The following is a 26717-nucleotide window of genomic DNA, read 5'->3' on the forward strand; positions in this document are numbered from 1 at the left end:
GTCATTTATACAGGTTCCTTGACTAGATCCTTCCCTTACTTATCCCCTTTCTCTCCCTCCCCCCTCCACCCTATTGACTACTGTTCTACTCTTTGTCCTGTTTAGTTTATTTGTTTGTGTTGTTCTTTAGTTTCCTGTATTAGATGATATCATATGGTATTTAGCTTTCTTTGTCTGGCTTATTTCACTCAGCATAATTCTCTCTAGTTCCATCCATGTTGTCGCAAATGGCAGGAGTTACTTCTTTCTTTCTGCTACATAGTATTCCATTGTGTAAATGTACCACAGTTTTTTGATCCACTCATCTCCAGATGGGCACTTAGGCTGTTTCCAGCACTTGGCTATTGCAAATACCACTGCTGTAAACATAGGGGTTTATAGGTTCTTTTGAATTGGTGTTTCAGGGTCCTTTGGGTATAATCTTAGCAGTAGAAAAGAAAGTTCCATTTTGTACCCTCAACCCCACAGAAAAAGCCACAACATGGTAAGAAGTGTCTCCCGGTTGTGATGAGTGCACAGGGCTCCGCCCCGTATAGCGTAGGAAGTGTGACAGCCCCGCCCAGGGAGCAAAGGTAAACACAAAACTGTCAGAATGGCACAAATCATGATAGAGATCCTGGTGACGCAGCTGACCAGCCAGGAAATATCTAATCTAATGAAGCAGCAGAGAGGAAATCTTTCTGAGGCACAGTTCAGAGCTTTGCTTATATGAATACTTACAGACTTAACAGTGGATCTTAAACAAAATGGAGAAGGAATGAAGGCTAGTTCTGCTAAAATGAACAAAAATATATACAAAAGTAGTGGTGAGGGAAAGAATACCAGGGATCAAATCAACAAATCAGAACATAGGGAAGGAACAAACAGTCAACCAGTGCAGAAACAGGAAAAAAAAAGTGAGGAAAATGAGGAGAGGCTCAGAAACCTATCGAACAGCTATAAGCGGGCCAACATCCAAATCATAGGTTGCCAGAAGGTGAAGAAAAAGAATTAGAAATTGAAAAATTATGTGAAAAAATAATGAAGCAGAACTTCCTTAACTTGGAGAAGGAAATAGACTTACAGGTCCAAGAAGCACAGAGAGTTCCAAAAAAGCTGGACCCAGAGAGAAACACACCAAGACACATTATAATCAAATTGTCAAAAATTAAGGATGAAGAGAGAATCTTAAAAGCAGCAAGAGAGAAGAAGGAAATTGTGTACAAAGGGGTCCCAATAAGACTATCAGCTGATTTCTCAAAGGAAACTGCAGGCAAGAAGGGACTGGCAAGATATATTCAAAGTAATGAAAAGCAAAAACCTACAACCATGGTTACTTTATCCAGTGAAGCTGTCATTCAGGGCAGAAAAAGTGCTTCCAGGACAAAGTAAAACTGAAGGAGTTCATCATATCCAAACCACTGTTATATGAAATGTTAAAGGGACTTGTTTAAGAGAAAGAGGATCAAAACTATGAACATTAAAATGAAAACTGTATCACAACAACCAACGACAGAAGCTAGGGAACCAAAACAAAGGCAAAGTAAGTAGGCAATCAGAGTGAGAAAAGAATTATAGGTATGGGAAATATTATTGGGGGGGTCCACAGGGAGAGGTAAGGGGGGAAAGGGTGGGAGATGGTAAAGGAATTAAGAAGCATAGTTGGAGGGAGTAGAGTAGACAGGAAGATGTTGAGAAGAACTATATGCACAACCAATGGACATGAACTAAGCAGGGGGGAACAACTGGAGGGAGGAGGTTCACTGAGTGTAGGGGAACAAAGGGAAAAAAACTGGGACAACTGTAACAGTATAATCAATAAAGCATATTAAAAATAAATAAATTTAAAAATATGCAAAAAAGGTGCCTGACAAATATGCTGTTGTCCTTTGACTGGAAATGGTGAAACTGCCACTGATATAACAAAATGAATCAGGGTTCTTTAAGCACTTACAATGAGAAATAGCAGAGGCAGACATGACCTTAAGAAAAGAAAATAAGTACATATGTAAGTAAAAATAAATAAATACTGGTGATCCAAGATGGCGGAGGAGTATGTGGAAGCTACACTAACCTCCTCCCAGGATCAGACTGGATTTAGAACTTAATTTTGGAGAAATCATCTGGAATAACCAACCAAACACTAGCTGGAGAGAAGTCTTATAACCACGGAGAGACAGAAAAGGCCGCTACATCACTACGTGACTAGTAGGGAGCGTGGAGACACTGAAGGGCTGGCTGGGCTCACATGGGTGGCAACTGAAGAAACTGAGAAACAGCTCAGCAGCCAGGGTTTCCCCCTGAGAAGGACAGGGTCTAAACCCACAGCTGGGCTACCAAGCCTACAGCAACAGAGTGGAAAGTAAAGTAGTATTCAGCTGTGAAAAGTGAAAAGCCACAGAATTTTTTGCTAGCCAGAGAGAAACACCTGGAGAAAAAAAGGTCTTAAATGGATCACATACAAAAATATTTTGGCCCCCACTTACCCTGGGGTCAAGCAGAGGGAAGGCAGAGAGGACTAGAGACACTTGGGGAGAGTTTGGCACCGTGGCTTTGAGGGTAGAACTGGGGGAGCATCCGACCGGGTACCAGTGTTGACTCATCCCCAGTACTGCAGGCATACGATTCCCCTCTGAGTGGCATCAACCTGAGGGCAAGCAAAAGCCCTGCCTGCAGGAATTAAGCTGCCACACCTTCGGTCCTTAAGCCTGATGGCTAACCACAGATTGAATAGATTAACAACTAAAGGAGACAGACAATGGAAGTAGATCTCTAGAAGTCTCCAGCAGGCTGCCAAGGGCCAGACTGGTACACAATCTGATGCCATCAGGGGCAGATTGAGGAAGTGCAGATCAATCTAAGAAGCAGCAACAAACAATAAGAGTCACAAAATTGGAAAGACAGAGAAACAACCCCCCCATCTAAAGGAAAGGTAGAATCCCCAGAAAGAGTGCTAAATGAAATAGAGGGGAGCAAACTATCAGATATGGAATTCAAAATGTGGATTATGGAGATGTTCAATAAGCTCAGCAGAAACTACAAAGAACTCCAGGGAAACTACAAGGAACTCCAGAAAAACTACAGGGAACATACTTTGAATTACACGAGCATGAAAAAGGACATAGAAGCTATCAATAAGAGCCAGGAGGAAATAAAAAATACAATCTATGAATTGAAGAACACAGAAGAAAGCAGGCTAGAGGAAGCAGATGATTGGATCTGAGAGCTGCAGGACAATGTAGACAAAAACTCCCAGACAGTGCAACAAAATGAAAAAAAACTGAACAAGAATGAAAAGGTTCTAAGACAGCTGCAGGACAACATGAACTGTAATAATATCTGTATCATAGGAATTCCAAAAGGAGAAGAAGAGCAAGGGATCGAAAACCTCTTTGAAAAACTAATGAAGGAAAACTTCCCTGACATGAGGATAGAAAGAGTCACACAAGTCCAGGAAGCACAGAGGGTCTCAATGAATATGAACCCCAACAGGCCCACTTCAAGACACATCATAATTAAAATGGCAACATTCAAAGACGAAGAGAGAATCCTAAAAGCACCAAGAGAGAAACAACTAATAACATACAAGGGAGCTCCAATAAGGCTATCATCAGATTTCTCAGCAGAAACACTACAAGCCAGAAAGCAATGGCAAAAAATATTCCAAGCAATGGAAAACAAAAGCCTACAACCAAGAATACTCTACCCAGCAAGGCTCTCATTCAAAATGGAAGGTGAAATAAGTAGTTCCAAGACAAAAGAAGGCTAAAAGAATACATCTCCACCAAACCAGCGTTGCAAGAGATGCTAAAGGGTCTGCTTTAAGAAAATAAACAGAAAGAGACAGAGAGGAACATAAGTACAAAGTGGAAAAAAGAAAACAAATAAGTACCTATTGGTAATAACCTTAAATGTAAATGGATTAAATGCTCCAATCAAAAGACCTAAAGTAGCTGAATGAATTAGAAAGCATGACCACATATACGCTGTCTACAAGAGACCCACCTTAGAACAAAAGATCTACAGAGACTAAAGTGAAGGGATGGAAATAATATTTCAAGCAAATGGACATAAAAAAAAAAGATGGGATAGCAATACTTATATCAGACAAAACAGATTTCATAGCAAAGTCCATAAATAGAGACAAAGAAGGGCATTTCATAATATAAGGAAAAAATCCAAGAAGATATAACCCTTGTAAACATATATGCACCCAACTTAGGAGCACCCAAATATGTAAGAAAAATTTTGAAAGACTCCAGGAAAGATATAGACAGAAACACACTTATAATAGGGGACTTTACCACCCCATCATCAACAATGAACAGATCTTAGAAACAAAGAAACACCAAAGATATTGAGACATTGAACAACACTCTAGATCAAATGCACTTAGTCAATATATATATAGAACTTTTCACCCCAAAAAGGCAAAATATACATTCTTCTACAGTTCAAATGGAATATTTTCAAAGATAGAACACATGGTAGGACACAAAACAAGCCACAACAAATTCAAGAAAATTGAAATTATAACAAGTTTATTCTCAGATCAAAAGTCTTAAAATTGGAAATCAACCTCAAGGAAAAAACTCAAAACATTCAAACTCATGGAGAACAAATAACATGCTATTGAATAATGAATAAGTTAACAATGACATCAAGGAAGAAATCAAAAACTTTCTGGAAACAAATGATAATGAACACACAAAAACTCAAAACCTATGGGATACAGCAAAAGCAGTCCTGAGAGGAAAGTTCAAAGCAATAAAGGACTACTTAAAAAAACTAGAAGAATCGCTAATAAAAAAATTAACCCTACAGCTACAAGAACTAGAAGATGAACAACAAACAAAACCCAGAGCGAGTAGAAGGAAGGAAATCATCAAGATCAGAGCAGGATTAAATGACATGAAGACTAAACTAACAATTCAAAAGATCAACGTAAGTAGGAGCTGGTTCTTTCAAAAGATAAACAAAATTGACAAGCCTTTAACTAGGCTCATCAACAAAAAAGAGAGAGGACCCAAATAAACAAAATCAGAAACGAAAGAGGAGAAATCACAACCGATACCACAGAAATACAAAGGATTGTAAGAAATCATTATGCACAACTCTATGGCAAGAAATTTGACAACCTAGAGGAATTGGACAAATTCCTGGAAACATATGATCTTCCAAAACTGAATCAAGAAGAAGCAGAAAGCCTGACTAGACCAATAACAACTAGTGAAATTGAAGCAGTAATCAAAAAACTTCTGGCACACAAAATCCCTGGACCAAATGGATTCACAGCTGAATTTTACAAAACATTTAAGAAAGAAATAACTCTTATCCTCCTCAGACTATTCCAGAAGATTGAAGAAGAGGGAAGACTCTCAAACTCGTTTTATGCAGCCAGTATTATTCTAATTCCAAAAGCAGGTCAATACACAACCAAGAAAGAAAACTGCAGGCCAATATCACCAATAAACATAGATGTTAAAATCCTCAACAAAATACTGGCAAACCGGATCCAGAAACATATTAGAAAGATCATACACCATGATCAAGTGGGTTTCATCCCAGGGATGCAAGGATGGTTTAATATTCACAAGTCAATAAATGTAATACACAACATAAACAAAATGAAAGACAAAAACCACATGATCATATCAATAGATGCAGAAAAAGCATTTGATAAAGTACAACACCTATTTATGATTAAAACTCTCAGCAAAATGGGAATAGAGGAAGCATACCTCAACATAATAAAGGCCATATACGAGAAACCTAAAGCCAACATCATACTTAATGGGCAAAAACTGATACCATTCCGCCTGAGGTCAGGAAGAAGACAAGGATGTCCGCTCTCTCCACTCCTAATCAACATAGTCTTCGAAGTTCTAGCAAGAGCAATCAGACAGGAAAGAGAAATAAAAGGAATCCAAATTAGAAATAAGGAAGTAAAACTGTCATGATTTACAGATGACATGATAGTGTATATAGAAATCCCTACAGACTCTACAAAAAAACTACATGACCTAATAACTGAATTCGGCAAAATTGCAGGATACAAAGTCAATTTTCAAAAATAGAAGGCATTTCTGTACACCAATAATAAAATCTCAGAGGTATAAACTAAAAGAAAATCCCACTTACCATAGCAACAAGAAAAACAAAGTACCTAGGGATAAACTTATCGAAGGAGGTAAAAGAACTGTACTCAGAAAACTACATAACACTGAAGAAAGAAATTAAGGAAGATATAAATAAATGGAAGCAAATACCATGTTCATGAATGGGAAGAATCAACATTATTAAAATGTCCTTAATACCCAAAGCAATTTATAGATTCAATGCAATCCCAATTAAAATACCAATGACATTTTTCACAGACCTAAGACAAATACTTCAAAATTTTTTATGGAACCAAAAAAGAACCCGAATAGCCCCAGCAATTTTGAGGAAGAACACAGAAGGAGTAATCGTAATACCTGATATTAAACTATACTACAAGGCCACGGTATTTAAAACAGTCTGGTACTGGTATAAGCACAGACATATAGATCAATGGAACAGAATAGAGAGCCCAGAAATAAACCCAGATCTATGTGGTTAACTAATATTTGACAAAGGGGAAAGGAATAGCAAATAGACTGAAAAGAGCCTCTTCAACAAATGGTGTTGGGGAAACTGGACAGGGACATGAGAAAAAATGAAACTAGACCACCAACTTACACCATACACCAGAATAAACTCAAGATGGATCAAAGACTTAAATGTAAGCCATGGCACCATAAAAGTCTTGGAGGAAAACATAGGCAGAAAAATTTCAGATATCTCACGTAACATTTTCACTGATATATTTCCTAAGGCAAGGGATATAAGGGAAAGGATAAGCAAATGGGACTACATCAAATTAAAGAGTTTCTGCTCAGCACTCATGGACATGGACAACGGGGAGGGATATAATTGTGGGAGAAGGGATGGGCTGGGAGGGGGGTGTGCAATAGGGGAAAAATGGGACAACTGTAATTGAATAACAAAAAATAAAATTTAAAAAATAAAAAGATAAAAAAATAAATAAAAAAAAGTAAAAAAAAATAAAAAAGAAAACATCAGCAAGATGAAAAGGGAACCAACCATATAGAAAAATATATTTGCCAATAATACCTTACACAGAGAACTGATCTCCCAAATATATAAAGAACTTATATGACTCAACACCAAGAAGACAGAAAACCCAATTAAAAAATGGGCAAAGGATCTGAACAAACTCTTCTCCAAAGAGGACATACAGAGGGCCCATAGACATATGAAACAATGCTCAAAATCACTAGCTATCATGGAGATGCAAATAAAAGCCACAATGAGATACCACCTAACACCAGTCAGAATGGCCATTATCAAAAAATCAACAAACAACTTGTGCTGGTGAGGATGTGGAGAAAAAGGAACCCAGGTGTACTGCTGGTGGGAATGCAGACTGGTGCAGCCACTATGGAAAAGAGTTTGGAATTTCCTCAAAAACTAAAATTGGAACTGCCTTTTGAACCAGCAATTCCATTGCTAGGATTATATCCGAAAAATCCTGAAACACTCTTTCAAAAGGACCTATCCATCCCTATGTTCATAGCAGCACGATTTACAATAGCCAAGTGCTGGAAACAACCTAAGTGCCCATCTATAGATGAGTGGATAAAAAAACTGTCGTACATTTACACTATGGAGTACAATGTAGCAGAAAGAAAGAAGGAACTTCCACCACTTGCAAAAACATGGATGGAACTACAGAGAATTATGTTTAGCAAAATAAGTTGGTCAATGAAAGAAAAATACCTTATGCTATCTCCTATTACAGGAAACTAATGAACAACACAAACAAAAGAACAAAATTGAACCAGAGGTATGTAAACAAGGAATAAACTAACAGTAACAATGGGGGAGGTGGGAGAAAGTGAAGGGGCTAAGAAGGGGAAGGGTCTAGTCAAAGGACGTGTATAAATGACCCACGGACATGGGCAACTGGGTGGGGACTGACTGTGGGAGAAGGGGGGGGCCATGTGCGGGGAAGCAAGAGGTGAAAAAAAAGTGGGGCAACTGTAATGGAAAAACAAACAAAAAAATTTTAGTGGGGGTAAAAATAAAAATAGAGAGTGGAAATACAAGTTTAGTGAATATTAGTAAGCCAAGGATTTTCCTTCACACTGTATTTTTTTCTCCCTATCTTATCCCTCCAGAGTTTGGCATTCTAAAGAAGTAAGTAATGAAATAAGTTTCTTTGCATAAAACTAATAAGACCAGTTGTTAATAGAGGTTTTTTTTTTTTTTTTTTTTGACCATGACTTTGACTGGAATTTCATGCCTAAAGGAGATATGCTTGGGCTCAGGTAGTTACCAAAAAGCCCCGAGGAACTGGGATTGACTTTTGAAGTAATAAAAGCCCATGAGATAAAAGGCCTGGTACCTTGGTTGGTTATGTGGTTCATAGCAATCTTTCCGGGGAAAGAATGAAGGTTGTTTTCCTGAAAGATGGTTAGAAGGAACCTTAAGGCACAATGGAAAACAAGAGGGACTTGGAAAAGACATGTGTTTACAGGCAAGGCTGAATGCCAGGTATGTGGCTCAGCTACTGTGCCTTGAAGGGCAGACTGAACGTCGCCCTAAATATTCCTTGCATAAGTTCTAGCAAAGCAGAACTAAAGATCTTAAGTGAACATTTGCTGCTCTTGTTGTGTTTATGCAAATAAATAGGATAAATTAAAACTGGACTTCATGGAGTTCCTTTAATGACAAGGAGGGTAATCTTAAGGAGAAAAATCATGATTCAAGGAAAATCACAATGCTCAGTGGTAGATTATAAAGTAGTACAACTAACTGTCTTTAAAGTTTATTTTCATTCAGAGTTTGTTTTCATTTGAAAGTTAAACTATGTCTATGGCATCATCAAAGATGCTTAATTTACAGGCAAGAAGAAATGTCAAATACCTTGCAACTGGATGTCTTCCCAATAAGACAGTCTTAACAGTCTTACAGACTTAGATACTGGTTTGTGGGTTATGTTGCATAAATTAACATGTGTTTTCTGTTTTCTAAGGGCATAAGTCTATGATCTCATTACCTGAGTGATTGTCTGTACATATAGGCCTCACTTAATCTTGTTTGCATCACTGCCTCCTGAGACTCAATGGTTTGGCTGAACTAAGTGGCTTGGTTGGTGAAGAATTGAGTGGTCTGTGGGCTTCACTTTAAAACTGGTTTCTCTTTTCTATCCTAATGGCTTGGACAGAAAGGGTCCAGAGGTCTGAGAGGGGGGAAACCTAAAATATTTCCCTCAACCCAAACTAAGTATAATGGGCAAAAGGGTTTTGGACAGGTAAGATATGCCTGGCACACCTTCGTCGAAAGAAGCCCTTTTTTTCCCTAATGAGGGACATTGAAAAATTAATCCTTGCCTTTTGTCATTTAGTGGATATGGATTGAATAATGTCTTTTAACCCTGTTGCCAAATCTGTTTCCCCCATAATACAACAAGGATTCCAACCTGTTAAAACAAGCATGCTGCTGTACGGGGACAGCCAACTGACCTGGAGTCTGCACGATCCTTCCCCATGTGGGAGGGCCACCCCTCCCCTCCACACCCCTACTCTTATTAGGGATTTCTGGACCCAAGGGTAGGTAGGACGATGACCATGTCCAGCTTGAAGCAGCTAGAGGAGCTCGAGACCTTCACCCATTGTCCTTTATAGGGAGGGATTGTTATTTTTTATTGTTAAAATAATTATTTATTTATTTATTTATTTATTAAAAAAAGAAGAAAAATATATGAAAGGGTGAAGCGGGAGAGCTTGTATGTACGACCCACGGGCATTAACTTGGCGGTGGGGGGTGTCGTTGCTTGGGGAGGGGGGTGCTGGGCAGAGGAGAGCAAAGGGGGAAAAATTGGAACTATTGTAACAACATAATCAATAAAATATAATTAAAAAAAGAACTCAAGGCCACTCCTAAAATCTCTAGAGTTTCTGCAGCTCCCCTACCATTGTTATCTTTTCTAAAACTGTGTAACCAACTCTAGGCAGATAATAATATATTCAAGCTTAATATTTCCCAATGTGTATAATAAAAATATAATTATTCATTGCTTAAATAAATAAATAAATAAATAAATTCTGCTAACTTTTTGTATACAAACAAGAACTTGGACTACACTTCGGAATACAATTCACTATATAGAGTGGCACACAACCCCTGAACACACTGTCTCTGTGTAACTAAATAGCCTAGACAAGTATGAACCTGTCGCTGGTCTCCAACGTCATCACCCACTCCTCCCCACTCAATGGCGGTTTGCTGTTAATCAATAGGAGAGTACTACTGCTTCCTTTGATTTAGGCTCAATACAGCCTAGAGTGGTCGCATTAAGATATGCTGTACAGAAAAACTTAACGTGATAGAAGAAAACTAACTGCAGTTTTGAAATAAGCATGCATATTTAAGTCAAAAACAGCAGAAAAATCTAACTCAACAGGAATTATGTTTAAAAAAATGTTTCCCTGTGTTTTTGGTAATTGGTAATTATAATGTTAATCAGACTTATTGGTTATGGTGTTTTATTTAAAACACCAAAAGTATTACATACAGACTTAAAAAAAATTAAGTTGGACTTAGTTAAAAATTTGATAAAGGTCTTGTATTCAAAATATACAAGGCATTCTTAAAAAATCAACAGTAAGAAAATGAACAACTCAATTAAAAGTCAGGCAAAAGGTCTGAAACTGGTTCTGCTTTTTGCCTACATTGCTGCAGACAAACCAATCTTTTTTTATATTTTCTCCATTTCTTGTTTCTATTTCTACATTCTTATGACACACACACACACAAAATTTTAGATGGTACATGAGCATATGAAAAGATGTTCAACATCATACTTCATTAGGGAATTACAAATTAAAACAACTGTCACAATATGATATTATACTACATACCTATTATACTGGCTAAAATCCAAAATACTGATGGCATCAAATGCTGGTGAGGATGTGCATCAACAAGAACTTTTCATTTACTGCTGATGAGAATGTAAAATGGTACAGTTTGGAAAATATTTTGCTAATTTCTTACATAATTTAACACAGGCTTACCATGCAATCTATTGACTGTGGTCCTAGGTAGTTAACCAATTAGTTTGTACAAAAACCTATACACAAATATTTATAGTATCCTCATTTATATTCACAAAAACTTGGAAACAAACAAGATTTTCTTCAGTACATAAATGAATAAACAAACGGTGCTACATAGAATGTGGTACATGTTTCATGCAATGGGATATTATTTAACAATAAATAGAAATAATCTATCAAGTCACAAAAAGACATGAGAGAATCTTAATACATATTGAATCTTGAGGCCTTTGTTAAGAAGAACAGAATAAGCTAGGCGTATTTTCACCCTCTGGTTATTTGTCCCTTCCCCTTGAAAGAAGCTAAGGAAAGTTTCCTCTGTTTTCACCCTGAGAATCAGATGGGTTTCTTGGAGGTAAAATTCATGCAAGTGTGGGTTCCATTTAAGGCTGGGCCCCCAGGATCCACACTCACTCCCTGTAAATTAGTCAATTACCCTTTAAATTATTTTCTCAGTTGCTTGGTCCAGCAGTGATTTCTGCTGCCAGTACACTGTGATAGCTATGCTTCTCTGTATTTGCCTGTCTTCACAATTTGGGGGATAATAGTCTTCCCTATGACATTAATTTTCTGATGAATTCAAGAAGAGAGTTTATTTTCAATTTATTCCACTTTTTTTCTTCTTGAAGACAGGAGAAGTGATTAATAAGCTCTTTACATGTCAGACCACAGGACTTATTCTTTTAAAGATAGGAAACCAAATTTAAAAAAAACTTTAAAAATATGCTTTATTAATTATGCTATTAAAGTTGTCACAATTTCATTTCCCTTTGTTCCTCTCCACAGAGTGACACCCCTCCCTCCAGTTTTCCCCCACTCCTTAGTCCATGCCCATTGGTTGTGCATATAGTTCTTCTCAACATCTTCCTGTCTACTCTACTCCCTCCAACTATGCTTCTTAATTCCTTTACCATCTCCCACCCTTTCCCCCCTTACCTCTCCCTGTGGACCCCCCCAATAATATTTCCCATACCTATAATTCTTTTCTCACTCTGATTGCCTACTTACTTTGCCTTTGTTTTGGTTCCCTAGCTTCTGTCGTTGGTTGTTGTGATACAGTTTTCATTTTAATGTTCATAGTTTTGATCCTCTTTCTCTTAAACAAGTCCCTTTAACATTTCATATAACAGTGGTTTGGATATGATGAACTCCTTCAGTTTTACTTTGTCCTGGAAGCACTTTTTCTGCCCTGAATGACAGCTTCACTGGATAAAGTAACCATGGTTGTAGGTTTTTGCTTTTCATTACTTTGAATATATCTTGCCAGTCCCTTCTTGCCTGCAGTTTCCTTTGAGAAATCAGCTGATAGTCTTATTGGGACCCCTTTGTACACAATTTCCTTCTTCTCTCTTGCTGCTTTTAAGATTCTCTCTTCATCCTTAATTTTTGACAATTTGATTATAATGTGTCTTGGTGTGTTTCTCTCTGGGTCCAGCTTTTTTGGAACTCTCTGTGCTTCTTGGACCTGTAAGTCTATTTCCTTCTCCAAGTTAAGGAAGTTCTGCTTCATTATTTTTTCACATAATTTTTCAATTTCTAATTCTTTTTCTTCACCTTCTGGCAACCTATGATTTGGATGTTGGCCCGCTTATAGCTGTTCGATAGGTTTCTGAGCCTCTCCTCATTTTCCTCACTTTTTTTTTCCTGTTTCTGCACTGGTTGACTGTTTGTTCCTTCCCTATGTTCTGATTTGTTGATTTGATCCCTGGTATTCTTTCCCTCACCACTACTTTTGTATATATTTTTGTTCATTTTAGCAGAACTAGCCTTCATTCCTTCTCCATTTTGTTTAAGATCCACTGTTAAGTCTGTAAGTATTCATATAAGCAAAGCTCTGAACTGTGCCTCAGAAAGATTTCCTCTCTGCTGCTTCATTAGATTAGATATTTCCTGGCTGGTCAGCTGCGTCACCAGGATCTCTATCATGATTTGTGCCATTCTGACAGTTTTGTGTTTACCTTTGCTCCCTGGGCGGGGCTGTCACACTTCCTACGCTATACGGGGCGGAGCCCTGTGCACTCATCACAACCGGGAGACACTTCTTACCATGTTGTGGCTTTTTCTGTGGGGTTGAGGGTACAAAATGGAACTTTCTTTTCTACTGCTAAGATTATACCCAAAGGACCCTGAAACACCAATTCAAAAGAACCTATAAACCCCTATGTTTACAGCAGTGGTATTTGCAATAGCCAAGTGCTGGAAACAGCCTAAGTGCCCATCTGGAGATGAGTGGATCAAAAAACTGTGGTACATTTACACAATGGAATACTATGTAGCAGAAAGAAAGAAGTAACTCCTGCCATTTGCGACAACATGGATGGAACTAGAGAGAATTATGCTGAGTGAAATAAGCCAGACAAAGAAAGCTAAATACCATATGATATCATCTAATACAGGAAACTAAAGAACAACACAAACAAATAAACTAAACAGGACAAAGAGTAGAACAGTAGTCAATAGGGTGGAGGGGGGAGGGAGAGAAAGGGGATAAGTAAGGGAAGGATCTAGTCAAGGAACCTGTATAAATGACTCATGGACATGGACAACGGTGAGAGATATGATTGCGGGAGAAGGGGTGGCTTGGGTGGGGGGAGCAGTGGGGGAAAAATGGGACAACTGTAATTGAAAATCAAAAAAATAAAATAAAAAAAATAAATAAAAATAAAAGGAAACTAAATGGAAAAAAACAAAAACAAAAAACAGACAAACACCATGCACAAGCAGCTCAAATAGATGCCCAGAAAAATTAGCACAAACAGCTGGCATCCTATGGGAACCTGGATTCTTGTCTAAAGGGTGAATCTACCTCAGATTGAATTCAGTCTAAGGCTGGCACCAAGGGGCTCACATTTGGGGACAGGCCTTTAAGATTCATGAGGCAATGACTCTGGAGTTAGGTGTAAGTCTCAGGGCTCTATTAGAAAAATTAATGTGTGAAATGGCTTCACAAATCCATATCCAAAGACAGTTGAAGATGAGGATACCAACCTGCACTTAGTATTTTAAAATTTTTATTTATTGTTTTTTATTACAGTTGTCCCACTTTTTCCCCCATTGCTCCCCCCTACCCCACCCATCACTTCTCCCACAGTCTATTTTCACCTCTTTACCCTGCTGTCCATGTCCAAGGGTCATTTATACTAGTTCCTTGACTAAACCCTTCCCCTTCTTTTGCCCCTTATCTACCTCCCCCTTCCCTCTCATTACTGTTACTCTGCTTCTTGTTTACATGCTTCTGGTTCAGTTCTGTTCATTTGTTTGTGTTATTCATTAGTTTCTTGTATTAGGTGATATCATTGGTATTCGTCTTTTGTTGCCTGGAAATTTTGATAATCATTATACTCTAGTTCCATACATGTAGTAAATGGTAGGAGTTTCTTTGTTCTTTCTGCTGCATAGTATTCCATTGTGTAAATGGAATACAAATTATACTTGTAGTATAATTTGATATCAGGTATTGTGATTCTTTCTACTGTTTTCTTCTCCCTCAAGATTGTTATGGCTATTCAGGGTCTTTTTTGGTTCCATATAAATTTTTGAAGTATTTGATCTAGGTCTGTAGAATATTTCATTGGTATTTTAATAGGGATTGTGTTGAATTTATAAGTTGCTTTTGAAATCATAAACATATTTTTAAAGTTTATTTTATTGATTATGTTGTTACAGTAGTCCCAATTTTTTTCCCCTTCATTCCCCTCCACCCTGTACCCACCTTCCCTCCAGCAATCCCTCTCCCCTTATTTCATGACCATGGGTCATGCATATAAGTTCCTCAGGTTCACCATTTCCTATAGTATTCTTAACTTCCTCCTGTCTATTTTGTACCAAACAAGTATGCTTCTTAATCTCTGAACCATTTTCTCATTTCTCCCCCTTCCCTCTCCCAGGTGATAACCCTCCAAGTGATCGTCATATCCATGATTCTGTTTCTATTCTGGTTTGCTTAGTTGAATTTTAGTTTCTATTTTTTAGATTCAGTTGTAGATAGTGGTGAGTTTGTTGTCATTTTAGTGTTCATATTTTTTATCTTGTTTTTCTTAAATAAGTCCCTTTAACATTTCATATAATAATGGCTTGATAATGATGAACTCCTTTAGCTTTACCTTGTCTGGGAATCACTTAATCTGCCCCTCCATTCTAAATTATTGCTTTGCTGGTTAGAGTCATCTTGGTTGTAGGTCCTTGCTTTTCACCACTTTGAATACTTCTTGCCAGTCCATCTTGCCTGCCAAGTTTCATTTGGGAAATCAGCTGACAGTCTTACAGCCACCCCTTTGTAATTAACTCACTGCTTTTCTCTTGCTGCTTTTAAGATTCTCTCTTTATCTTTAACTTTTGGCATGTTAATGATGATGTGTCTTGGTGTGGTCCTCTTTGGGTCTAGCTTGTTTGAGATACTCTGTGCTTCCTGGACTTGTATGTCTATTTCCTTCACCAAATTTGGGAAGTTTCCCTTCATTATTTTTTCACATAAGCTTTCAATTTCTTGCTCTTTTCTCCTTCTGGCACCCCTATGATTTGGATATTGGCATGTTTCAAGTTGTCCCAGAGGTTCCTAAGATGCTCCTCATTTTTAAAAATTCTTGTTTCCTCTTTCTGTACCAGTTGACAGTTTTTTTCTTCCTTATATTCCAAATCATTGATTTGAACCCCAGTTTCCTTACCTTCGCCATTAATTAAGTGTGGGTTTTCCTTCGTTTCACTTAGTATAGCCTTCACTACTTCCTTTATGCACTTGCCATACTCAAGCATATCTTTCAAGCCTGTGTACATCTTTATCACCAGTGTTTTGAATTCTGTGTCTGTTAGGCTGGCTATCTCCTTATTTGTTAGGTTAGCTATCTCCTCATCACTTAGTTCTCCCGCTGGAACCTTGAACCTTTCTTTCTTTTGGGCCATAATCCTCTGACTCCTCAACTTGACAAATTCCTGTGTTTTTTTACTTCTGTGTCTTAGGTAAGCTGTTGCTCCTGTTACATTGTAAGGGGTGGAGCCTTAGGTATCATCAGTATGGGGTGACCTGTTTCACCGTGCTATGGCACTAAGTGTGGGGGAGGGGCCTGAGGGGGAACAAGGCCATTCACTCAGCACTCGCCCCTTTTTCAGGCACCTCTCCAACCTCCGTATGGGACTGGTGCCTCTCTAGCTGTTGCCCTGGCCATTGTTTCCAGAGTGGGTGGGTTTGCAAATGTTCTAGGACTCTGGGGACCCTTCAAACAAGCGGACTCTGCTGAGAGACTGGCAGTTTTTTCTCTACCCCAATCCATACTGGTTTCCACAGTCAGAAGCAATTAGGCTCTTATTTTCCCCGGTGCTGGGACCATGAGCTGCATGGCCTGATCTGGGGCTGGGAATGCTTCCCAGGTGTCCCTCTGACTTTTTAAAATCTGTGACTGCATTTTCCATCAGCCTGCTGCTGCCACTGCTGCTGCTGCCATATCTGCTGCCACCACCACACCAAGTCTTCTCTGCCCTGTCTACCTGTATAAATTAGTATTTCCTCTTTATATCTTTGTTTGTTGGACTTCCATGCAGTTTAATTTTCTGGAACTTCTGGTTGTCTCTATTTTGAAGTAGTTTTGTTCCTTCTTAGTTGTGGAGGGAGACACAGCATGTCTGTCTACACCTCCATCTTGGCCTGAAGTTAGAAATCCCGGGAAGTATGGACATTTTAATGATGTTGATTCTTCCCATCCATGGACATGGTATATGCTTGTATTTATTTGTATCTTCCTTAATTTTTTTCTTCAATGTTATGAAGTTTACCAAGTCCAGGTTTTTTACTTCCTTAAGTTTATTCCTAAGTACTTTATTTCTCTTGTTGCTATAGTAAATGGGATTTTTTCCTAATTTCTATCTCTGCTATTTTATTATTGGTGTACAGAAATGCCTTAGGTTCCCGTATATTCACTTTGTACCCTGCTATCTTGCCAAATCACTTATTAGGTCGAGTAGTTTTTTAGTGGAGTCTATAAAGTTTTCTATGTACACTATGTCATCTATACATAATGACAGTTTTACTTCCTCTTTTCCAATTTGGATGCCTTTTATTTCTTTTCTTGTCTGATTGCTGTGGCTAGAACTTCCAAGACTATGTTGAATAGGAATGAAGAGAGTGGACATCCTTGTCTTATTCCTGATCTTAGAAGGAATCACTCTTCTTTATTTTAAGAAATGAGGTTAATGCCAGATTTGCAATGTTTTGAAGATTAACCAGGATTAAGTGAGGACATGTATGAATAAAGCTTTTAGCATACCACAACCTAGTGCCCAGTGTTAGGTTCATAAATATCATACAGATGTGTCAGGGAACTGTCACTAAACTGAACCATAAGTTATGACCACAATTCTGCCTTTTTGATTCTACTCTTTCTTTACACTCCTTTGGAACATGGGGTATCATCACTTGAGCATGAGAAGGAGAGCATCTCTAAGCATTTTCCCCCACCTCTCTCTCCCTCTTTTCCTCTCTCTCTCTTTCCTTCTCCCTTTCTTCCTCTCATTTTCTTCATTCTCTTTTATATTTAATTCTCTTGAATGTGCCCACTTATCCAATTTCAAGATGTCTAGTTTGGGATTCTGTTATGGAAGGGAGAGGCCTGAGTCAGGAACCCCACCCCTGAATAAGTTCTTATCTCACTTGCAAGAGAATAATTTAAGCAAGAGATAACATGTATAGTGGAAATGGGATAGCAAGCTTACCTATGAAACACATACTGATACAGAGAGATCTTATTGAGAGCACTGTTGAGGATCCATAAGAGGAGTTTGCTGAGGAAATGTAAAGCAGTCTAGGGTGTGTTTGGCTGAGAAGCTTAATGCCTCCAGAGCTAGTTTAAATAAAAAGAGTGCTGGCTTTTTTGGTTCATGAGCTTTTCTGGAATCTGAGCTGGCTCTCTCTCAGGCTCTGGCTCAGGCTCTCTGGCACCTGGGTGGGCTGGCTCTTACTCTCAATCTCACTCTCAGTCTTTTCCTCAAGCATTCCTGGATGATCATGCTGCAGCTGCCTGCATTTTCCAACAGATGGAATTTTGTATGGAAAGAAACTCTGGACATAGTCTAGGATCTGGCTGACCTGGCAGAGAGTGGCATGTTTAATGTTTGGGTGTTCTAGAGGGAAAAGGCTCTGAGGCAAAGCCTGCCAGTCTTCTGGAATTGTGTAGCTTTTTTCTATTATGTTGTTTTGGTTGGTAAAATAATCCTATAGAAACTAATAAGAGAAAAGATAAGAGGAATCAAGTGTTAAGAGTTTAACCTAGATGGATGGGTTTTAGTGATTAAAGCTGTGACTTGATAGGTTTAAGTGACTGCTTTTGAATAAAGTCTCCTTTCATTTATCACCAAACCTTTGTCTCTGGAATTTTGCCTAGAGGTTGGTGGGGGGCAGCAGGACCCCAACTTGCTGTTTGATAACAATACAAGCACGAAGCAGCAAGCAAGTACCCAGCTAGTCTAAATGCCCCACATATAGAGGAAATAGTTTGTTAGTAGGTTTGCTCTATACACTTGAGCTGAGGCTACAAAAAGGTAAATGCTAAAGCAAGTGATATAATTGTTGAATCTATTTGAAATGTTAAGTTTCTTTAAAATGGTCCATGTGATAGGCACAACATCACAGCTGGTACAAAACTTCCTGTATTTAGTTTGAAACACAAAAAGAATAATATAAACAGTATTCTATGAAAAATAATTTGAAAAGCTGTCACTGCATCATAAGGCAAACTTAGACAAGAGTGTTGACAGTATTTAGGGAATTAACAAAACAATCTGGATATTAAAGTACTCACACATTTACATTAAATTTTGGATACCGCAAACAGGAATAAGAGAACTTGCATGCCAAATTTACTCAGGACACCTTATCTCAAACTATGTGTAACTTACTTGCAATATATATTTTCATCAAATACAAAACTAGGTTTTAGGATATAATCTCCCATTTCCTAGCCAGGACCTAGTTTCTCTGCTACAATCTGGCATTTTTGAACCTTGAAACCTTCTTTGTAATTTCTTCTGTTACTTCTGACAGAACTTATTTTCATTCTGGAATGGTGGGAAGCACAGGATGAGCTATAGCTGGGTGTGGGGTTAAGAAGGGCAATAAAAATGCTTTTCCTATTACAACTCCAGAAAAAGCCTCAGCCATTCTGGATATGGATGAAAGCTTATTTTTTTAAAATAATTCATTCATTTGTTTGTTTTATTTACTTTTTGTTTTTAGAGAAGGGAAAGGAGAAAGAGAGGGAGAGAAACATCGCTGTGTGGTTGCCTCTCACTCGCGCCCCCAACTGGGGACCTGACGTGCAACCTAGTCATGTGCCCTGACTGGGAATTGAACCAGCAACACTTGGCTCACAGGCCAATGCTCAATCCACTGAGCCACAGCAGCCAGAGCCTGAAATCTTATTTTGATGATTTTCTTGTTGTTCCTCTTCCAAAAGGCTATCACTGGTATTACTAAAAGTGACCTCTTCCAGCTATCATTCCTCAGAAGCTTGTGGCAGCCATTGAAGCTCACAGCACTGCTTTCACTGATGTCACTGCAACCATTACAAATGGTTACTTAGCTAATCTAAGTACACTGACTATTGGGGTGCATGGGTTATAGACCTTAGTCAACTTTTAGGTTCCCTCTACTCCCCTTTCTAAATCTGGGAAGAATGTACAGCTTTGTGAGAACAATAGAGTTTGTCAGGCTCCCTCACCCTGGATGCCCAGGCATGGGCTGCTTAGAGATAATAATTATATTTGTATACACAGTGCACTCACAGTTATATAAGCCTTGATGTGATGTTTTGACTAGTAGCCAGCTTTTTCTATGCATAATATATAAAGGGCAGGAACCTCCACAGGAGCGTGACAGCAAACAATGAGGATTGTACAGTGAGCAGCAGGAGCATGGTTGGAGACCTGCTGGTGGTCCAGTGCATGCCCACAGTGGGGTGCATGTGTGGATGCTGTGATAATATCTGCAATAAAGAGATGTCAGAGATTTCAACTTTACCTCTCATATTCTTCTAATTGTCAGACAAAAAGAATGTGCCTTGGAAATTTGGCAAGCTTCAAAGCCTTTCTTTCTTAGTGAAGGCACTTTGTCTTAGTGAAATTGCTACAGAGGCCCCCTCTTCCCAGCATAGGCCCCCCTCTTCCTCCTGTGCTCTGATGTTCACAACACCTGCAATTTTAGTAAGATTGTTACAGAAGCCCATTTCTCAACATAGTTTGGAGAACTCTCCCCTCCTCCTGTGCTATTGTGCTTGTAGTGCTCAGGATGCTTGGCAATCTTATCAAAGCAGCTCAGGATTGCTGAGTTAATTGATGATACGTCTTCCTTTAGCTTTTAGCCTCCTGTATTAAATTCTTTGTTAGATCGTAAAGGCTAAGACCCTGCCTTTATTTTCCCTCTGACTGTTCTTTCCTAGCTGCTACCTAACAATTCTACCTGCTTCCCTTGGAAGGCTAGAGGTTACTTACCTCTCCCATTATTTTTTGTGGCTTCCATAGCAGCCCCCTCTTTGGCTGGTGCCAACAGGGCATTCCTTGCCAGGCATTTGTTTTCTTTATGGGTTTGTGTAGGTCTAGTCCCTTGGCAGTAGGTATAAGAGTTTAGGAGCTTATCTGTCTCATTTTACACTATTTGGAGCCATGGCTGACTTTCTCAGCTTCTGACTAGGAGGACCAAGCCATCCACCACTAGCATCTATTTTTCCCCTAAGTAGAGCAGCTCTTTATGTCTCTTTTGAAGAGTAGTCATAACATTGTTGTGTTAAGGATTTCAGTCCCATGGTTACCTAGGCATATTCCTGAACTGTCCAATATGGGTGCTTCCAGTTCTAATTAGTCACTTATCCCCAGCTTGCCTTCCTGATTGAAAGCACAAGGTTCCAATCAGTCCACTTCATCAGATTTGAAACAAGTTCACCCAAAAGTTCTAATCAGCCTATTCCCACACACCATGTCATATTCATGTCACACTGAAAGGTGTCATCCTCAGTTCAACTACAGTGTAATAACAGTGAATCATCTCAGACTGAAACAAACATGTTGTGTTTAGGTGGCCTCAGTAGGTAACCCCTCTTTTGGGGGGCAATTATTAAGCAAGCACTCCATTAGGGCTAGGGACCCAGGAGAGCCAAGGCACCAAGAGAGTCAGGAGAAACTAGGACATGTGCTTATTATTTTTCCAGAGCACAGTAACTACTTGTATTTGTATTTGCCATCCAGGTACACACAAGATTCACTTTCCTCTTTAAAAATGATCTGCAACTTACAACATTATTAAGGGGTGGATTCTTTTGTTTCACTTGTTTCTTTTACCTCATATAGCCCTGAGGATAAAACATCTGTCAACACCTTAAATTCCTTCCTTCATCATGTCAAATCCTTTCAGGACATGAGCCTTGCCTTGTCTTTATTTTTTCTTGCCTCTCCTTTCCTCTCCTATCCTTTTCTTTTTAACTGATTACTGTCCTCAGTGCTCCTCCCATGAACTCCACAATCAATAACATTTTGTTGGCACCCTCTCCATCTTTGACCACACAGTGGGGACCTGGGACCAGGAGTCAGCCTTGAAAAGGTGGGTCCTTGCCTCATCCCCTCTGAGGGGCCAGTGCCAGGCCAGTGCCAAGCCAGCACAGTGTTACTCTGGAGGGTAATCAGAGACCCCAGTCAGAGTCTCCCTCCTATGTATGAACAGAACATTATGAAAGAAGAAGGAAGTCCATCCATAATTCATGACTTTAGGCAACCCCAAGAGGGATATATAATTATGTTTATTTCAAAGATGAGGACACCAAACCATAGGCAGGCTAAGTGGTTTCTCCAACTGTTACCAAGCCCAGGGGGGTTTATCTCTTGGTGTGCTCTATGCAAGGTAGTTTTATTTACTTGCAGCAAGTAAAGGAGACATGGGATTCATATCCAAAGCCCTGTCTTCCTGAAGGGAGGTTTAGCCATTGCTTATATACACTATATGGTTAATTACACATTAATTTCTTTTTTGTATTGCTACATTTGTCCCTGTTGAGTTTCTGTCAAGCTCATCCCTTTTACGCTGCATCTGCAAATTTCTGTGCTACATTTAAACATTTAGCAAGAATAGCATTTAGTAAGAACTTCCCAGACTGTGAGACCCATTTACTATCTAACACACTTGACTATAAGTGGCAAGAGGCAAACATGCACCTTTGTCTCTACCTCACTGTCTCAATGCTTGGGAGTTCTTGAAGAGACTGTGTGGCATCAGCCCTGGCTCAAGGAATTCCCAGAGCTCCCACAGTATGGTCTCAGCACCTCTTTGTAATCATCCCCATGGCAGAAAAAGGGCAAAAAGCAGCTGTGCATTTTCTAGAGTTGCATGCCAAATTTTTCTCTTGGTCTAACTTTCTTTCTCTTTTTCTTCAATGTATTTTTCAATTACAGTTGACATACAATATTATATTAGTTTCAGGTACAACATTGTGATTAGACCATATTGGTCTAACTTGCACAAGGTGCCTGATCCTGAGCAGCCCCCTTCAGCCTAACACAATCAGGGCTTTAATATCTTAAAGTAGCCTAGGTCTCTTTGGTCCCATGGGAAGTGTGGAGCCTCTGCAAAGATCAAAGGGGAAACAAGCCTTGAACATGCACTCCTGATATTCCTGATTCTCCTGCCTATAGCTTGTCCCTGGCACGCAACATGAGGCTGGGGAGGCAGCTGTGAGCACACACTGGATCCCAGTCAGGAAACTGGAGGGTGATAGAACATTATTCGTCCATGACCTCATTTTACATTTGTGGTAAAACCAGTCAGGATGGATGGATACAAGTGACCCCAGAGGATGACACAGGTCTTGCATCATCCAGATCTGCAAACAGGGTCAAGTAACTATGACCCTGAGCTCAGAGCAGTATTCCTGGCCTTGGCAGGAAAGTGAGCCCCTGTGGGGTCACCTAATTTGGGAACTTTAGCTTATCAGGCTCTAGGTATAGACATGTTGGGGGCAGGCCTCTACCAATCAGCTAAAAGTGGAACTCGTGTCTTCAAGTAACCCCAAGGAGCACAGAGCCTCATTTTTCTGTTGAGTTGTTATTTCAGGAAGCTGAAGACTGGGCTCAGACTCTAAGGAACCATAAACTGTAGGACAGTTGTCAAAAGGGTGTCCTAGGCACAGCCCATCCCTGCACTCTTGGCTGCATCCCAGAAAGTACAAAGGAGCTGCTTGAGTTGCCCTGCCCTTCCTTTTTTGAAAAAATCCCCTTGCTTTGTTGATCTGTTTCCCCTCAACAGAGCCCTTAAAATTGCAGCATATCTGCTATGATAGGCCAGTTAGGTTGGCCAGCCTGGAATTTCCTGGAACCACCCAGCACAGGACACTCATTTCACAGGCCTTGCCAACTATCTACCCAGTGTTGCCTGGTTCATGGCCCTTCCTGCTTCCCACTCACCCCCCACCTTTCACATCAGATGGGAGGTTGGTATGAGTGTATCCAGGAAAATCAGCACCACTCCCTTCCATGACTTTCAGGGTGTAGCAAAATGAAAAGTCCTTCAGGCAAGCACTTGCAGAAGTGCTGGGGTGCAAGCATGGGACAGAACACGGCGTGTGTGTGTGTGGGAGAATGATATCTGAGGTTATAGACTTAGCAACACTCTCCATTTGTGGAATTTTTTTCTTACATTGCACTTTCCAACTTTGAGAATATGATTCAGAAATTTTAGCAAAGTTAATGCTTTTCTAGTGAAATCACTGGAATTGAAATAAAGACAGAGAGAAACTTCAGGCACTTTCCAGAGAATCCAGCCATTTCAAATGTCCTCTCCTTGGGACTTCATCTTGCCAGCCTAGGAAACTTATTCTTTCAGGATTATCATCTTGTTAAAACTTGCAGATGTTGGCTCAATTAAAGCAAAACACCACCACACAAAAGTCATACAGATGGGCAGGCAAATGCAAAGTAGACAGAAGTGCCACGTTGTGTGCCACTGAGTCTTCAATGTACAAAAAGAAACGTAGTACCTCTAAAGGTATGACAGCATGCCATCTGTCTACTTCCTGCCTTTAACAAGTTTAAAAGAGGCCAAGAATTACCAGTGGTCTCATAGGCCTTAATGTTCACTGACATTAGGCTAAGGTAAAATGAATCCAGGCCCAGCCGGGGAACATTCTGCTCCTGACCCCAAGGGGGTTAACTCTTGCCCCATGTCTCCTTCTCCCTTTAATAATCTCTCAAAAGACATTCTCTGACAATGCCATATGTGTCCAGGCCTGGCTAAACCCCCAAGACAGCAGTATAAAAGACAGACCTGCTGAGGCCCTTCTGATCAGCAAAGCCTCCTTCACAAGGCCAGCCTCTCCAACCAGCCTACAGTTAACATTGTTTGACAACACAAAGACTTTCACATGAAGGACATCACTGACATAGGCAGACTCTCTCCTTTCTAACTCCTGGGCTTTCCTGAAATGAAAGCAGCACACTTGGCTGGTGTCAATCTCTCTCTCTCTCTCTCTCTCTCTCTCTCTCTCTCTCTCTCTCTCTCTCTCTCTCTCTCTGTCAGTGTTATTGAGATACAATTTCCATACCATATATTCATCCACTTAACATGTACAATTCAGTGGGTTTTGTGTGTTCACAGATAGGTGTGGTTCATCTCTAATAGACTTCCTGGATACCTTGACTTCTCACCTCTCCTTTCCCACCCAGGTGAATTCAGGGCCTGCCACAGTGTCATTTCTGCCTTATGGTTATGGTGGGAAGCCCATTAACCAGGAATTCAGTGACCTAACTCTGATACCCACTGTCCAGGAGACACTTACTCATTTACTTTGTCTCAGTTTCTACAAAAACAGCTCAAATGAGATCAAATGTGTTGATAAATGTCAAGATTATTTGAGAAATGGTAATTCTACAAACATAAGGTTAATATTATTTTTAAACAGGGTCAAAGACCAACTTTGAAAAGAAACTGCTCTAGGGCAGTGCTGTTCAGTCCTGGAGCCACAAGGATGGCTACTGAACACTTGACATGAGGCTAGTCCAAATCAAGGTGTGCTGTATGTGTAAAACATACACTAGGTTTCAATGACTTAGTATGAATATATATATATATATATATATATATATATATATATCAATAATAATGGTTCTATGTTGATTAAAAGTTGAACTGATAATATTTTTGCTATAGAGGATTAAATATAACCTATTACTGAAATTAATTTTATTTTTATGTGGCATTATAAAAATTAAAATTATACATATGTCTGGGTTATATTTCTATTGGAAAGCACTGATCGAGAAAAAATAATTTTAAACTTGGATGTCCTCTGTCTTCTTCCTTCTTTCCTGTCTAGGTAAGAAGCCACATCTCAAAGGAAGAGAGAAGCTGGGATTTTAGTGGTCTGGTGCAGGATACCCTGGAAAGGTCATAAGCAGTTGGACAGCCCCATATGTTTTCTTTTTCTTTAATATTTCAGCATACATTTTATTATTTAGAGTTCAATATATGTTCATGATTTTCTTAAGGTAAAATTTATATAGTGAAATGCACAAATCTTAAGAGTAATATTTGCATAATGTTTTGACAGATGTGTATACTTTTATAACCCTAGTCTCTATCAAGAAAGAGATTACCATCACCCCAGACAGTTTGTTCATCTCCATTTCCAGTCAGTCCTCATCCCCTCCCTATCAGTGGCAACCAATGCTCTGATTGTTTTTCCCTCTAGGTTCCTTTAACCTGTTCTTGAACTTCATGTAAATGGAATTCTTACAGTATTGTGTAAAGCTTCTTTCACTCAGCATGTTTTTGAGATTCACCCATGCTGAATGTTCAGTTATTCCGTCTTTTTTTTTAGTACAGGTAACCCCTGTATAACATGGTTTTTAGGTTCCTAACAAATGCTGTGTTATGCAAATCTGTGTTATACAAAACCAAGGACTAGTAAAAAGGGAGTAGGTTCCAAAAATTAAAAAAAAATACTATTGTATTTTTACAATTAAGAGAAATATCTTAATTAAAGCAATTTTCATCAAAAGTATTACATATTAATATGAATTAAGTAATGTTTTCTTTGTCATCACTACTAAGCTCCATTAACTGAATGCATTTTCTTTTTGACAAGATATTCTCATCCTCTGAAATATCTTCAGCATTATCTTGATTTCTATGCTCTTTTTGCAAAAAACCTGTTATTTTAGATTGCTTGCTTTTAGCTGAGAGATCTTTCTAAATTTCGATATATGCTGCTAAGAACTTTTGAATTTCTCTCAAACTTTGTGCTCCTTTCAGTGCAAGGATCTTTATTTAAGAAATATGACTCTAAATACCATATGATATCACCTAATACAGAAAACTAATGAGTAACACAAGAAAATGAGCAAAATTGAACCAGAGGCATGTAAACAAGGAGAACACTAACACTGACCATGGTGGAAGGGGGCAGGGGAGAAGGCAGGTAAGAAGGGGAAGGGTCTAGTCAAGGAACTAGTATAAATGACCCGTGAACATGGACAATGGGGTGGGAGATTGACTGTGGGAGAAGGGGTGAGCAGGGTTGGGGGACAGTGGGGAGAAAATGGGACAATTGT

General features: G+C 39.2%; 1 protein-coding gene across 1 annotated transcript in view; it reads left to right on the plus strand.

Moving 5' to 3' along the window:
* Positions 1-26025, plus strand: part of THBD (thrombomodulin) — a 155923-nt gene extending 129898 nt beyond the window's left edge. Inside the window, exon 2 of the mRNA XM_090285972.1 lies at positions 25481-26025. Coding sequence (XP_090142098.1) covers positions 25481-25558 — 78 coding nt within the window. The 3' untranslated portion in view covers positions 25559-26025. The remainder of the gene's footprint in view (positions 1-25480) is intronic.
* The last annotated feature ends 692 nt before the right edge of the window (positions 26026-26717 follow it).

The sequence above is a fragment of the Furipterus horrens genome, unplaced genomic scaffold (assembly GCF_987537825.1).
Source record: "Furipterus horrens unplaced genomic scaffold, mFurHor1.1.pri manual_scaffold_8, whole genome shotgun sequence".
Taxonomy (NCBI): Eukaryota; Metazoa; Chordata; class Mammalia; order Chiroptera; family Furipteridae; genus Furipterus; species Furipterus horrens.